Here is a 15349-nt window from a genome sequence, read left to right as displayed (position 1 = left end):
GCAAATAAGTAACACAGAAAAACGATGGGTGTGGACACAGGGTGGGTCTTGATTTTTTTGCTTGTTTGCAGGGGACATGGGGGCAGACAGGGGTGTAAAGCAGAATATTTATTTTTTAACAATGGCACTTGTTTGCCTGTTTGGCTTTAAAAGGCGATCCTTTGCTCGGAGCCCCAAACCTAGTTCCTCAGAGTCGAGTCTGGCTCCAAAGGAGTCAAGTGGACCTCATTTTTATAAAATCAGTGTCACAGGGAAAGACAGGATGAAGTCACTCACTGCGGGCGAGTTCTCCCTCAGGACCTGAACGCAGGCACTAGAGGCTCTCTCCCACCACCCCCCTCCCCTGCCCCTCCAGGTCACTCCGTCTGGGCCCATGTGCACCAGCAGCCCCAGATGGCGAGGGGTCTGTAAAAACCTACTACTACCTGTTGACTGACTCTAACGGCCTGTAGCTTGAGCTAGTACATCATCACTTACTATGCTCCACTGAAAGGTGTTCAGAAATAATAGTCAAAAGGAAAGAGATCAGATCTTTAATGATACTTTCCATAAAACAGTTCAGGTTGGTGAAGCAGAAAAGGGATGTGATTACAACTTAAATGAAATCAGTCACTTGCACAGTTAATCCTCTCAGCATCACACAGACTAGGTTTTAGTGGAAATGATTACGTCACACACAACCATCACTCACAGAGGGCAGTCTGGAGTCCTTCACAGACCTGAGGGGGAAGGTACTGCACCCAGTGAGGCGATGCACAGACCTTGGACCACAGCATGACGCCACCCACGCCCACCCCTTCCTGTGCTATGGGCACCTTCCCGCGGCCATACGCTCATCCCGTGGGACCCATGCCCTGGATGCAGGAACGGACTTTGCTCAGGAGCTCCTCCAGGGCCTGTGTGAAGAGGCCACTTCAGCAACAGGGGGGATGTGAGAAAGTTTAGGGGACGGTGGAGGTGGAAGTGGGATAAGTATATCTAAATAGACTTATGTACATACACTAAACCAATGAAGAAGAGGTTTGGCTGTAAGAAATAAATATGCCCCCAACCCCGGAAACCAAGCTGCTGAGCAGGTTCCACAGGTGAGACACACATTTAACACTTAACCAGGGCCCATATACTTTACTGGTTTTATTCTATTACATTTGTCATCACTAGACACTGAGTAGAATACAGTGGATAAGCAAAAGTTTCTCCACCATGGAGAGAGATTTGTGTTGCCACAAACTGTTTCTGTCACCCACCTGTGTGGGAGGACTTCTGAGAAAGTTTTCTTGTTCCGAGGAGCCCTGTGACTCGGCGTGAGGCCCTGCCTCAGCACTGCTCTCTGAGCGAGAAGCCACAAACACGCTAGAGACAACACGGCACAAGGGGAGAGCCCCGAAAAGCACGAAGAGCTTTTGAAATAGGCGTGATACAGCTGCACAGTTAAAAATGTCAAAATACAGAGAGGCACATTTACATCGCTGGGGTTCAAGTGGACAGTTCACACGGGTCCAGTCACTTTTCCAAAGAACCTTCATGATACCCTTCAGACGTGTCTGCTGGAGTAAAATCAAGAAATAAAAACACTACGGAATTCAGAGAGGAGATGCGTTCATTTCCTAAGCCAACAGTGTTGCCTGTGTGAGGACCACTTTCCCCAACAAAGTAGTCTAGTCTGTTGTTAAGTTCCATGCGGTATAAAGGCCACTTTCCTCCATCAACACTGCCCGAGGCTTTCTTGCTGGAGTTAGAACTGCTGCCTGTCCAGAGACTAATGATGTAAGTGCAAATGTTAGAAGTTACAGCTGTGTACCTTCTAAACAAAAGAGCCTGGATTCATAGGAGGGAGATCAGAGGAGATGCACGTTTCAAGTTCAATGACATGTGGTGTTAACGCACTGATATAGTAGATCAAATTATGTGAAACTGTCATTTTTGTAGATCAAAAACAGTCCAATAGAATTTCACATGGCTCGACCTGTGTGATTTAACATTGTGAACTGTTTTAAATACATGTTTCCCTCTTAATTCTAGGCACTCTAAGTTGTAAGACTTAAACACGATGGCAGAGCTTTTCTCTCTGGAGTGAAAGTGCAGACCAGTGCTGTCTGAGAGGGTTCACACGGTGGAACTGTCCCAGACCTGGGCGGTCCTGTGCCACGTGTGGCTGCTGAGCATTTGAAATGTGGCCAGTGTGACTGGAGAACTGAATTCTTAATTTATTTTTAATTAACATTTAACTAACCATATGTAGCCAGTGACTGCTGTATTGGACAGTATAAGTTTAAACATAATTGTAATTTGCTTCTAGTTAAAGTATATAGCAGATGTGTTCTGCTCTGAGAAAATGTGGGATTTACCCAGCTAATATTAAAGTGGAAATAGAGCACATCTGCTCCTGCAACTGCAAACATCCAACCTAGGAGGAGAGCCACCCAGCTTTCTTTTACATTCATACACTTAAGAAATTATCTGGACTATTTTTTTTCTTTTAACAGAAAAACAAGAATAGCAAAAAGTCTGGTTGGCTGGCTTAACATGAAATACATTCTGCCCCTTGTAACAACTTGTAGAGAATCGGGAAGGGAGGAAAATAATGACTGGGACAAGAAATGAACATGAAAATGTGCCTGGTCCTATCCCACAGGCCTAGCTGGAGCTCCTTTCTTTTCTCTCATTACTTTGCACATCATGCCACCAGCACCCCAAGATCCACAGGCTGGCTTGGAGCGCTTGCAGAAAGCACAGTTACCTTCATTAGATGGGATTCTGGTTCGAGATTTCAGTTTGAGTTAAATCTAAATAGTGCTGGTGCCTATTTTTTTGATTTTTTTTTTTTTTTTTTTGTGGTATGCGGGCCTCTCACTGTTGTGGCGTCTCCCGTTGCGGAGCACAGGCTCCGGACGCGCAGGCTCAGTGGCCATGGCTCACGGGCCCAGCCGCTCCACGGCATGGGGGATCTTCCCGGACCTGGGCACGAACCCATGTCCCCTGCATCGGCAGGCGGACTCTCAACCACTGCACCACCAGGGAAGCCCTTTTCTTGAAAATTTTAAAACAGACTACTAACCTCAACAATAGAAACTCTACTTATTCAAAGTGAAAATATTTTCAATTGCTCTGCTATGAGGATGGGCCAATGAGAATTGTTAAAACTTAGACTAGTAAAGACTTTCGTTTCCTTCTGTGGAAGCAGACCCCACAGTATTACCCGACGTTCAGGTGATGGTCAGAATCAACTCTGGAGGGTAGCATCTCAACCTCAGGTGACCAAGTAAGAAGTAAGACTACAGTGGACATGCAGTTAATCCCGGTGCTACAACTAACAGGGAATTAGGTGCTGACTCTAAAAGGCGAACAGAAGCTATGTTTCATGGCAGTGGATAAATAACACCTGGATAACATGTAGCCGAGTCATGGAATTTTTTAAACACTTGTGTATTTGGCCTTCCTGGGAGTTTTCAGTACTCCTATCTCCATGAAAATACCCCAAAATCAAAAAAAAAAAAAAGGTAATTCTTGAATTTGCAACATAGTTACAACTGAACCAACAAATTTAGTTAGTGCAGCTCTGAGAGATACGAAGAGCAGCAATTACCTGGTCTACTTAATGATGCCCTTTCAGTTATCTTTTACAAGCAAAGAGAATGATTACTGAGCAGTCACTGAAATCTTGTGGGCCACAAATTACGTGCACACATGATCCCTGATTTTGAGCCAACCTGATCTCCGTTACAGCTGTGAGAAGGCAGCAGGTGGTTACGTTGCTCTTCACAATCAGGAACGTATCTTCCTTTCAGCATGTGAGAGTAACAATGCATTGATGTAAATGTGCCTCAAAGTGAGAATTGAACATTAATATAAAAAAGTCAAATAGAACTAAGTTCTTGAAACTACATATAAAAACTGAATTATTACAACTAAAGCAGCAAATCAAAATATCTGCTGAGGTTTTCTGGTAGAACTAAAAAAAAAATTAGTTGGTGCCCATGTTCAATAAGTCACTACCATTGACAAAATAAAACTAAACCCAAAATAGGAAACTGAAAAGTGCATAATGAAATTAAATCTTGGATCAAGTATTTATGGAAAATTGGAAATGTTTGTCCGGTATAGTTGACGAATAATGATTTGGAGGAGGTATTAAAGTTTATCCGACCCAGCTTTGGCCTGGCGTTCCACATAAAAAAGGATGTAGGCCTTGGCCTTCACAACGGTGTCTTCATCAGTCAGTGTTACAGTACTGTCATTGAAATGGAACCAGCGACCTTCGTGAGTTGCATATGCTGTGTAATGTCCAGAACCGACCCTGTAAGGAAAGGTCAGATGATCAAAGAAAAAGACTACAGAATCACAAAAGAAATCACAATAGATTCTTTTGTGATTATCAGGTAGACAATAAATTTTAATAAGTACTGTAATTAGAGAATAAATCCTAGAGGCTTGTAATTTAAGATAGTTGCTTGGGCTCATGTGTTTATCTTCTCAAAACTCATTGAAATGACAAGGAATATATTGACACTGGAAAACAGGGAAAAGTGCCATGGACTGACCAGAAATTGAGGATTTTTTAGGACACACAAAGCAGTGTTTACATGGTACTGGATTAACAGAGAAACCAAACAGTGAAGGAGCTCTCAACCTAACAAGCAGAGGTCAAAGCCTATGGAAACATGGAAAACTGAGAACCAGAAAGTCTTAGAGGAAACCTGAGCATAAGACAGAAATCTGCCTCCAGGGAAGCACTTTCCCTCCTACTTTGGCCATCAAAGGCTTTTCTCTCTCAGCATGACCCACCCACTCACACATGGAACCCCAGAGTCAGTCCTCCTGGGTAGGAGAAAGCCTGTAGATAGAATAGAGACCTTCATAAACTGCTAGAAAAAACCCTTACAACATTTCCATGAGCTGAAGACATCAGACTTAAGAGTGCCCCTGTCAACTACCAAAGAGAAATGCATCTGATGTAATTTCTCAAGTCCAAAGGAAAAAACAAACAAATGAGAATCAGACACGTGTGGACTTGTCACTTATAACTATGAACGGTGAAGTCAGTGGAGCAATGTCTACAAAGTTCAGAGGGAAAAGGATTTTCAACATGGGTTGCAGTTTGCCAAGTCTGAAGGTAAAACTGCCATTCTCAAGCGGACCAGAAACAAGGTATATACCCTAATGCAGACCTTCAGGGGGAAAAAGTAGTCGAGAGTGTCATTTAAGAAAATAAGAAATGCACCTTTAGAGTAGATGACATGAAGTAAAGTTATTCTAGATAATCCCCCATTTCCCCCCATTTAAATATCAACTGGCCAAGGAAATCAACAGCTTTGGAGTAAAGACTACTCAGGATTTTGTGAACAACAGACTGGTTCCGAATACTGGGCTCAAATGAACCCTTCTCCATTTTGGTTTCATGTGCCTTCTCTTCATGCTTTGCAACGTCCTCAGGAATATTCTTTCCCACCAAGATAGAAGGAAGGTTCTACTTCATGCACTTTAATGAATCTGAATCTAGTATAGGGGGTCTGGGGAGAGTCATCGGGAGTGGTACAAAATTGTGGGTCTTCACTCTGTATCCCCAGCCCTGAGAAGCCTGCTGGCATACTCACCCGGAACCATGGTGCACCACCACAGCAGCAAGGTCATAGAGGCAGTTCTCCGGGCCACTGTTCTCAGGCTACAGAACAAGGGAGAAGGTATCCCAGCACTGAGTTAGGAGCAGTGGTCAATGACATCGGCATCTCCCTACCTCAGTGACCTCTACCCTCTATTTGTGAAGACTTAATTTTACCGAAAAGCCATCTTTTCACCAGGCTAACAAAGGTAATTACCTTACCTCTAGTAAGTAGCATTTCATGTCTAGGCCTCTCAGGGGAAATTCTACATATGTATCAACTTTGTTTCTTAAATATGCTGTCCAATGAAATCTTTTCAAATGTAAGCATAGCACCTGGATGAGAGATAAAGACAAAAATTATAAACAATTTACCTTTCAATCAAAATTAGCTACTTGGTACTAATGTCTCTGAAATAATATTTTAGGTGGCCTACCAGCTTTTCTTTGGATTCTTGATATTAGTTTCTTCCATGAATACCTTATTGTGGTACTGTGATTTATAACAGTATGTTTTTAGTCTTTGTCTCCTTTCCTGGCACAGAGCTTCTAAAAGCCTTGAAATTTTCTAAGTGAGGAGAGCCATGAAGGTGTCTTTTTATGTTAATGAGGTATGGGCGCTCGTTGCCAAAAGAACCAAAAAATCAAGAGAGGAGAGAGTTGAAGCTTTCAGTCCCACCCCCCCGACCCCCAAGAGGGGAGAGGGACTGGAGTTTGAATGATCAGCAGTGGCCAGTGATTTAATCAGTCAGCCTGTGTAATGAAGCCCCAAAGCAAAGGGTTTGGAGAGCTTCTAGGCTGGGGAACCAGAGCTCTTCCGCGTGCCACCATGCTGGGCCCCAAACTCCATGAGGACAGAAGCTCCTTTGTTCAGGACTTTACCCTTTGTATCTCTTCATCTGGTTGTTGATTTGTATCCTTTAACATCCTTTGTCATAAATTGGTAATCTAGTGAGCAAACGGGTTTCCTGCGTTCTGTGAGCTGCTCTAGCAAATTAATAGAACCCAAGGAGGGGGTCATGGGAACCTCTGATTTATAACTAGTCAGTCACAAGGAGGGGTAACAATGTGGACTTGCGACTGGTGTCTGAAGTCCAGGGAAAGGGTCACAGGAACCCTCAGTCTGTAGTTTGTAGTTGAGAAGCATAATGCACAAAGTAACAACCTGGGCTTGTGACTGGTGTCTGATGGGGAGGGTGATCTTGTGGGACTGAGCCCTTACCCTGTGGAATCTGATTCTAACTCTGGGTAGATAGTGTTAGAACTGAGTTCAATTGTAGGACATCCATGGTGTCAGAGAAGTGCTTGTTAGGGGCATGGTGGGGGAAAAAAAAACCTCCACACATTGTAAATAGTGATTAGGACATATTTACTTATGAATTCTTAAAGGGTGTATTTAGTTTTACTGAAACCCTTAAAGACCAATGCAGAACAGATTATATAAGTATAAAGTTAGAAAAATAATTTGTCTTCCAGTCAGTCATAAGCATTTTTTCCCTCAAAACTGCATTATAATTTGAAACTCAACACTTACCTTGGGTAGTTTCTGAATCCAAAACTTTTTAGTGGACTTTTGTTTCTTCTTGCACTTGTGGCACATATATAACTCTGTCTCATCAAGTTCTTCTAAGTCGGTAAAACTGCGAAGACAATCTAAAATCAAATTGATTTGGGCAGCATTAAAACAGGATGTCTTTTATAGAGGCAGTGTACTGTAGGAAGAAAAGACTATGAACTTCGAAGCTGAACAACTCAGGTTCAAATCTCAGCTTTATTAGCTATATGACCTTAGAAGAGTCAGCCTTTCTCAGTTGCAAAATGGAGACCAAAAAAAAAAAGTCTACATTGAAGGACTGTTGTGAGGAAGAGAAATAACATGTATAATGTGCCTGGCATCATGTCTAATAATCTGATGATGATCAAGTCATGACAGATGGTATTATTGTAGTTGGGTTTACCATTATTAGTAAAAGAATTAATCTGGATAATTCTGATAAAAATGGTTCCCTAATGAAATCAAGGTTCAAAGAGCAATTTTCTCTCAGTATCTTACATAACAAAGGACAAAGCCCCAAGTTCATAAAAATGTCAAGTTTACCTCAAACATTTTCAGTCATAACTTAATAAACATACATTACAGAAGGCTGCATTATTGACCTTCCTATTATATATCTCCAGTGAATCCTTTGCTTCACACACTGCTCAGAATCCCCTAGATAAACCACAGCTATATTTTTTTCTTTTAAAGATTTAACTGTGTAATCTGGGATTCGGTAAACTTTGGCCCCAAGCTAAATCCAGCCACCTGGTTTTGTAAATAAAGTTTGGAACATAACCACACCCACTCATTTATATACTCTGTGGCCGCTTTTACACTACAACAGCAGAACGGAGCAGCTGTGACGTAGACCTTATTTGCTGTAAAGCCTAAAAACATTACCATCTGGCCCTTTATAGAAACAGTTTGCCAAAGCTTGGCAAAATTAGTAATATATTCAGAAGTCCATGTATCAATAAAATGTATGTATTGTTCTGTGAGAATAAATATATTATTTTTTTAGAGAAATATGAATGCCTATGTACTCACCACTCCAGTAAGGAAATGGACTCTAGTACTTGAGAAACCAGAGTTTACGTGAATGGCATCCCCTAGAGTTGTTCAGGGGGCGGCCTGTGTGGCAGCCCTGTTAAGAGCTTCCTGAGTGCCTCATCCCAGTCAACCCTCTCCCAACCCCAGAAGTAGTCATTATCCTGACCTCCGTTTAATCATTTCTTGGCTTGTCTTTATGTTCCATATATATGCATTTATGCATCTTTAAACAATATACTGTTTGGTTTGAGAAGTTGGGTTGCAAGCACAGACCTAGCGTATAAGGAAAGGCAACACTCTCGCTGTGCTTGGAGTCTTCAAGTCATAGTCAGCCTTGGCACTAGAGGGAGTGTGAGAAAGAGCCCGTTCAGGGGAGTTAGTGGGGCAAGGTCTAGCAGGGATTAGATGTGGGCCGGGTTCTACACAGGCCAGCATGTAGCCAGAGGCCCATGTACTCTTTTCTTTTTTTAAGCATACTTTATAAAGCATAACATATTATATTAGCTTCAGTTGTATAATATAATGATTCAATATTTGTATATATTGTAAAATGATCACAATAAATCTGGTTACCTTTAGTCACCATATATGTTTCAAATTTTTTTCTTCTGATGAGAACTTTTAAGATTTACCCTCTTAGTGACTTCCAAATATGCAATACAGTATAAACTATAGTTAGCATGCTATACATTACATCCCTGTGACTTTATGAGTGCAAGTTTGTACCTTTTGACCCATTTTACCCACCCTCCACCCCGATTCTGGCACCCATCAATCTGTTCTCTTTATCTATGAGCTTGTTTTTTAGATTCCATACATAAGTGAGATCATATGGTATTTGTCTTTCTCTGTCTGACTTATTTCACTTAGCACAATGCCCTCAAGATACATCCATGTTGTCCCAAATGGCAAGATTTCATTCTTTTTCTTTTTTTTTTCTTTTTGGCTTCGTTTGGTCTTCATTGCTGCACGCGGGCTTTTCTCTAGTTTTGGCGAGCGGGGGCTACTCTTCGTTGTGGTGCGCGGGTTTCTCATTGTGGCGGCTTCTCTTGTGGAGCATGGGCTCTAGGCATGCAGGCTTCAGTAGTTGCAGCACGTGGGCTCAGTAGTTGTGGCTCTCAGGCTCTAGAGCACAGGCTCAGTAGTTGTGGTACATGGGCTTAGCTGGTTCGCAGCATGTGGGAATCTTCCCAGACCAGGGATCGAACCCGTGTCCCCTACATTGGCAGGCGGATTCATAACCACTGCGCCACCAGGGAAGTCCCAAGATTTCATTCTTTCTCAAGGCTGAATTATATTCCATTGTGCATGTGAGTGAGTGAGTGTGTGTGTGCGTGTGTGTGTGTGCGTACCACATTTTCTTTACCCATTCACCCATCAGTGGACACTTAGGCTGTTTCCATATCTCGGCTATTGTAAATAATGCTGCAATGAACATGAGGGTGCATATATCTTTTGAAATTAGTGTTTTTGTTTTCTTTGGATAAATACCCAGAAGTGGAATTGATGGATCATATGGCAGTTCTATTTTTAATTTTTTGAGGAATCTCCATACTGTTTTCCATAGTGGCTGCACCAATTTACAATTCCCACTAACAGTGTATGAGGGTTCCCTTTTCTCTACATCCTCCTCAACACTTGTTATTTGTTGTCTTCTTGATGACAGCCATTCTTACAGGTGTGAGGTGGTATTTCATTGTGGGTTTGATTTTTATTTCCCTGATAATGATGTTGAGCATCTTTTCATATACCTGTTGGCCCTCTGTATGTCTTCTTTGGAAAAATGTCTATTCAGATCTTCTGCCCATTCCTTCAGCTGACTTTTTAAAAATTTATTATTTAATTTATTTATTTTTGGCTGTGTTGGGTCTTCATTGCTGTGTGCGGGCTTTCTCTAGTTGCGGCGAGCAGGGTCTACTCTTCATTGTGGTGAGCGGGCTTCTCATTGCAGTGTCTTCTCTTGTTGCAGTTGCAGAGCACAGGCTATAGGTGCACGGGCTTCAGTAGTTGTGGCATGTGGGCTCAGTAGTTGTGGCTCATGGGCTGTAGAGCGCAGGCTCAGTAGTTGTGGTGCACGGGCTTAGCTGCTTTGTGGCATGTGGTATCTTCCCGGACCAGGGCTCAAACCCGTGTCCCCTGCATTGGCAGGTGGATTCTTAACCACTGCATCACCAGGGAAGCCCCCTTCAGCTGACTCCTGAACAACACAGATTTAAACTATGCAGGTCCACTCATACAGATATTTTTTAGTAGTAAATACTACATGTATTTACTACTATATAAATACATGTATTTTACAGTAAATACACACTTAGTAGTAAGTACTACATGGCCTGTGGTTGGTTGAATCCATGGATGCAGAAGAACTGTGGACATGAAGGGCCGACTATAAATTATACGTGGACTAACCCCCTCATTGCTCAAGGGTCGACTGCAATCAGATTGTTTTTTTCTGCTATTGAGTTGTGCAAGTGTTTTATATATTTTGGATATTAACCCCTTATCAGATATATGATGCAAATTCAGTAGGTTGCTTTTTCATTTTGTTGATGATTTCCTTTGCTGTGCAGAAGCTTTTTAGTTTAATGTAGTCCCACTTGTTTTTGTTTTCGTTGCCTTTGCTTTTGGAGTCAGATCCAGAAAATCATCACCAAGACTGAGGTCAAGGAACTTACTGTGTATGTTTTCTTCTAAGGGTTTTAGGGTTTCAGGTCTTACATTCAATTCTTTAACCCATTTTGAGTTAATCTGTGTGTAAGACAGTGGTCCAGTTTCATTCTTTTACATATGGCTGTCTGGTTTTCCAAACACCATCTATTGAAGAGACGGTCCTTTCCCCATTGCATATTCTTGGCTCCTTTGTCATAAATTAACTGACCATGTATGCATGGTTTATTTCTGGGTTCTCTATTCTGTTCCATTGATCTATGTGTCTGTGTTTGTGCCAATACCATACTGTTTTGATGACTGTAACTTTGTAGTATAGATTGAAATCAGGAAGCATAATACCTCCAGCTTTGTTCTTTTTTTCTCTAGATTGCTTTGGCTATTCGGGGTCATTTGTGATTCCATACAAATTTTAGAATTATTTGTTCTAGTTCTGTGAATAATGACATTGGTATTTTCGTAGGAATTGTACTGAATCTGTAGATTGTCTTGGGTATTATGGTCATTTTAACCATTGATTCTTCCAATCTGTGAGCACAGTATATCTATATCTTTCCATCTGTTCGTGTCACCTTCAATTTCTTTTATCACTGTCTTGTAGTTTTCCAAGTACATGTCTTTTCTTTTAATTAATTTTTATTGGAGTATGGTTGCTTTACAATGTTGTGCTAGCCTCCACTGCACAACAAAATGAATCAGCCATACACATGCAGATATCTCCTCCCTTTTGGACTTCTCTCCCATTTAGGTTACCACAGTGCATTAGGTAGAGTTCCCTGTGCTATACAGTATGTCTATTTTATACATAATATCAATGATGTATATGCAAGTACACGTCTTTTACATCCTTGGTTGGATTTATTTCTAAGTATTTTATTCTTTTTGATGTGGTTGTAAATGGTATTACTTTCTTAATTTCTCTTTCTGATAGCTCATTGTTAACATATAGAAATGCAACAGGTTTTTGTATGTTGATTTTGTATCCTGCAACTTTACTGAATTTATTTAATTCTAACAGTTTTTTTTGGTGGAGTCTTTGGCATTTTCTATATATAATATGTCATCTGCAAATAGTGACAGTTTCACATCTTCCTTTCTAATTTGAATGCCCTTATTTCTTTCTTGCCTAACTGCTCTGGCTAGGTCTTCCAATACTATGTGGAATAAAAGTGACATAAGTGGGCATTCTTGTCTTGTTCCTGATATTAGAAGATTTCAGCTTTTCACCATTGAGTATGATGTTAGCTGTGTGACCTGACATATATGGCCTTTATTATGTTGAGGTGTATTCCCTCTATACCCACTTTGAGAGTTTTTAGCATAAATGGATGTTGAATTTTCTCAAATCTTTTTCTGCATGTATAGACATGATCATATGATTTTTATCCTTCATTTCTGTAAATGTGGTAAAACAAATCGATCGACTTTGCAGATGCTGAACCATTGTTGCATCCCTGAAATAAATCCTACTTGATCATTGGTATATGATCCTTTTAATGTATTGTTGAATTGGGTGTGCTAATATTTTTTTGAGGTTTTCTGTGTTTATGTTCATCAGTGATACCGGCCTGTAACTTTCTTTTTTTGTGGTGTCCTTGTCTGACTTTGGTATCAGGTAATGCTGGCCTTATGAGTTTGAAGTGTTCCCTCCTCTTCTGTTTATTGGAAGAGTTTGAGAAGGATTGTATTCTTCTTTGAATGTTTGGTTGCATTCACCAGTGAAGCTGTCTGGTCCTGGACTACTGTTTGTTGGGAGGCTTTGATTACTGGTTCAATTTCCTTACTAGTAATCAGTCTGTTCACATTTCCTGTTTCTTCATGATTCAGTCTTGGTAGGTTGTATGTTTCTAGGAATTTATCCATTTCTTCTATATTGTCCAATTTGTTGGCATGTAATTGTTCCTAGTGGTCTCTTATGATCCTTTGTATATCTGTGGTTATCAGTTGTAATGTCTCCTCTCTCATTTCTGATTTTATCTATTTGAGTCCTTTTTTTAAATAGTTTTTAATACGTGATTTTACTTATTTATTTGGCCATGCCACGTGGCATGTGGGATCTTAGTTCCCCAACCAGGGATTGAACCATGCCCCCTGCAGTGGAAGCACAAAATCCCAACCACTGGACTGCCAGGGAATTCCCAGTCCTCTCTTTTTTACTTGGTAAATCATAGCAAAAGGTTTGGCAACTTAGTTTATCTTTTCAGAGAATCAGCTCTTAGATTTATTGATCTTTTCTGCTGTCTTTTTTGTCTCTAATTCATTTATTTCTGCTCTGATCTTTGTTATTTCCTTCCTTTTAGTAACTTTGGATATCATTTGTTATTTTTCTAGTTCCTTGAGCTGTAAAGTTAGGTTCTTTATTCGAGATTTTTCTTGTTTCTTGAGGTAAGCATTTATTGCTGTGAACTTCCCTCTTACAACTGCCTTTGCTGTGTCACATAAGTTTGGTATGTTTTACTTCCCTTTACATTTGTCTGAAGGTACTGTTTGATTTCCCTTTTGATTTCTTCTTTGACCTACTGGTTGTTCAGTAGCAAGTTGTTTTCATCTCCACATGTTTGTCATTTTTCTAATTTTCTTCTTGTAGTTGACTTCTACTTTCATACCATCATGGCTGGGAAAGATGTTTGATATGATTTCAGTTTTCTTAAATTTATTAAGACTTGTTTGGGGAATTCCCTAGTGGTCCAGTGGTTAGGACTCCATGCTTTCACTGCCAAGGACCCAGATTCAATCTCTGGTCTGGGAACTAAAATCCCATGAGCCACACAGTATGACCAAAAAAAAGAGACTTATTTTGTGGCCTTACATATGATCTACCTGGGGAATATTCCATGTGCACTTGAGAAGAATGTGTATTCTGTTGCTTTTGTATGGAATGTTGTGTATATATCTGTTAAGTCTGTCTGATCTAATGTGTCATTTAAGGCCAGTGTTTCCTTATGGATTTTCTGTCTGGATGATCTATGCATTGATGTAACTGGGGCATTAAAGTCTCCACTATTTATTGTATTGCTGTCTATTTCTCACTTTAAGTTGGTTAATATTTGCTTTATATAGTTAGGTGCTCCTATATTGGGTGCCTAAATATTTACAAACGTTACATTCTCTTGTTGTATTGACCCCTTTATCATTATATAATGCCCATCTTTGTGTCTTATTACAGTCTTTGTTTTAAAATCCATTTGGTCTGACATACCTATCCTAGGTTTGTTTTGGTTTCCATTTGCATGGAATATATTTTTCCATCCCTCTACTTTCACTCTGTGTGTCCTTATATCTGTAGTGAGTCTCTTGTAGGCAGCATATAGATGGGTCTTATTTTTTTAGCCCATTCAGCTGCTCTGTCTCTTGATTGGAGAATTTAGTCCATTTAAAGTAATTATTGATAGGTATGTACCTACTGCCATTTTGTTAATTGTTTTCTGGCTGTTTTGTAGTTCCTCTCTGTTCCTTTCTTCTCTTGCTCTCTTCCTTTGTGGTTTGATGACTTTCTTTAGTGGTATGCTTAAATTCCTTTCTCATTATCTTTTGTGTATTTACCGTAGGTTTTTACTTTGTGGTTACCATGAGGCTTACATAATATATTTTAGACTTAAAACTTGTAACAGTCTATTTTAAGTTGATAACAAGTTCAAACGCATTCTGAAGCTCCATTTCCTCCTGCCCACATTTATGTTTTTGATATCACATCTTTAACATCTTTATTAGAGTATAATTAATGTCACATCTTTTTATCTTGTGTATCTCTTAACTAATTATTGTATATTTTACTACTTCTGTCTTTTAACCTTCATACTAGCTTTCTAACTGATTAATCCACTACCTTTACTATATATATTTACCTTTAATGGTAAAATTTATACTTTATGTTTTTGTTACTAATTAGTGCCATTTATTTTCAGCTCAAAGAAGTCTAACACTTCTTGTAAGGTCAGTTTAGTGGTGATGAACTCCTTTGGCTTTTGCCTGTCTGGAAAACTATCTCTTCTTCAATTCTGAATGATAAATTTGCCAGGTAGAATATTCCTGTTGGAAATTCTGTTCTTTCAGCACTTTGAATATATTGTGCTACTCCCTTCTGGCCTGCAAAGTTTCTGCTGAAAGATTAAGATTCTGTCCTTGTTTTTAACTTTTGACACTTTAATTATGTGTCCTGATGGGAGTTTTCTATCTCTTTGTTGAAGTTCTCACTGTTGTTCATCCATTCTTCTCCTGAGATGGTAAGCATCTTTATGACCATTATTTTGAACTCCTTATCAGGTAAATTACTTATCTCTGTTTAATTAAGGTTTTTTTCTGAGGTTTTATCTTGTTCTTTCATTTGGAACATAGTCCTCTGTTTCTTCATTTTGCTCGACTCTATGCATTAGATACCACAGCCACCTCTCCCAGTCTTGAAGGAGTGGACTTTGTGTAGGAGATGAACCATATTGCTCAACCATGCCCTAGCTCTTGGTTGTCTCTCAAAGCTGGAGGTGTCCCTCCCACCA

General features: G+C 40.1%; 1 protein-coding gene across 1 annotated transcript in view; it reads right to left on the bottom strand.

Annotated features, from left to right (window-relative positions):
• Positions 1–523: 523 nt before the first annotated feature.
• Positions 524–15349, bottom strand: part of USP3 (ubiquitin specific peptidase 3) — a 94421-nt gene continuing 79595 nt past the window's right edge. Inside the window, exons 12-15 of the mRNA XM_082648281.1 lie at positions 7134–7252; positions 5822–5935; positions 5595–5662; positions 524–4297 (exon numbers count right to left, since the gene is read on the bottom strand). Coding sequence (XP_082504407.1) covers positions 4132–4297; positions 5595–5662; positions 5822–5935; positions 7134–7252 — 467 coding nt within the window. The 3' untranslated portion in view covers positions 524–4131. The remainder of the gene's footprint in view (positions 4298–5594; positions 5663–5821; positions 5936–7133; positions 7253–15349) is intronic.

The sequence above is a fragment of the Grampus griseus genome, assembly GCF_964374135.1.
Source record: "Grampus griseus genome assembly, chromosome: 2".
NCBI classification, from domain to species: Eukaryota; Metazoa; Chordata; class Mammalia; order Artiodactyla; family Delphinidae; genus Grampus; species Grampus griseus.
Note: the sequence above shows the minus strand (reverse complement) of the source record. Positions and strands in the feature narration are given on the sequence as shown.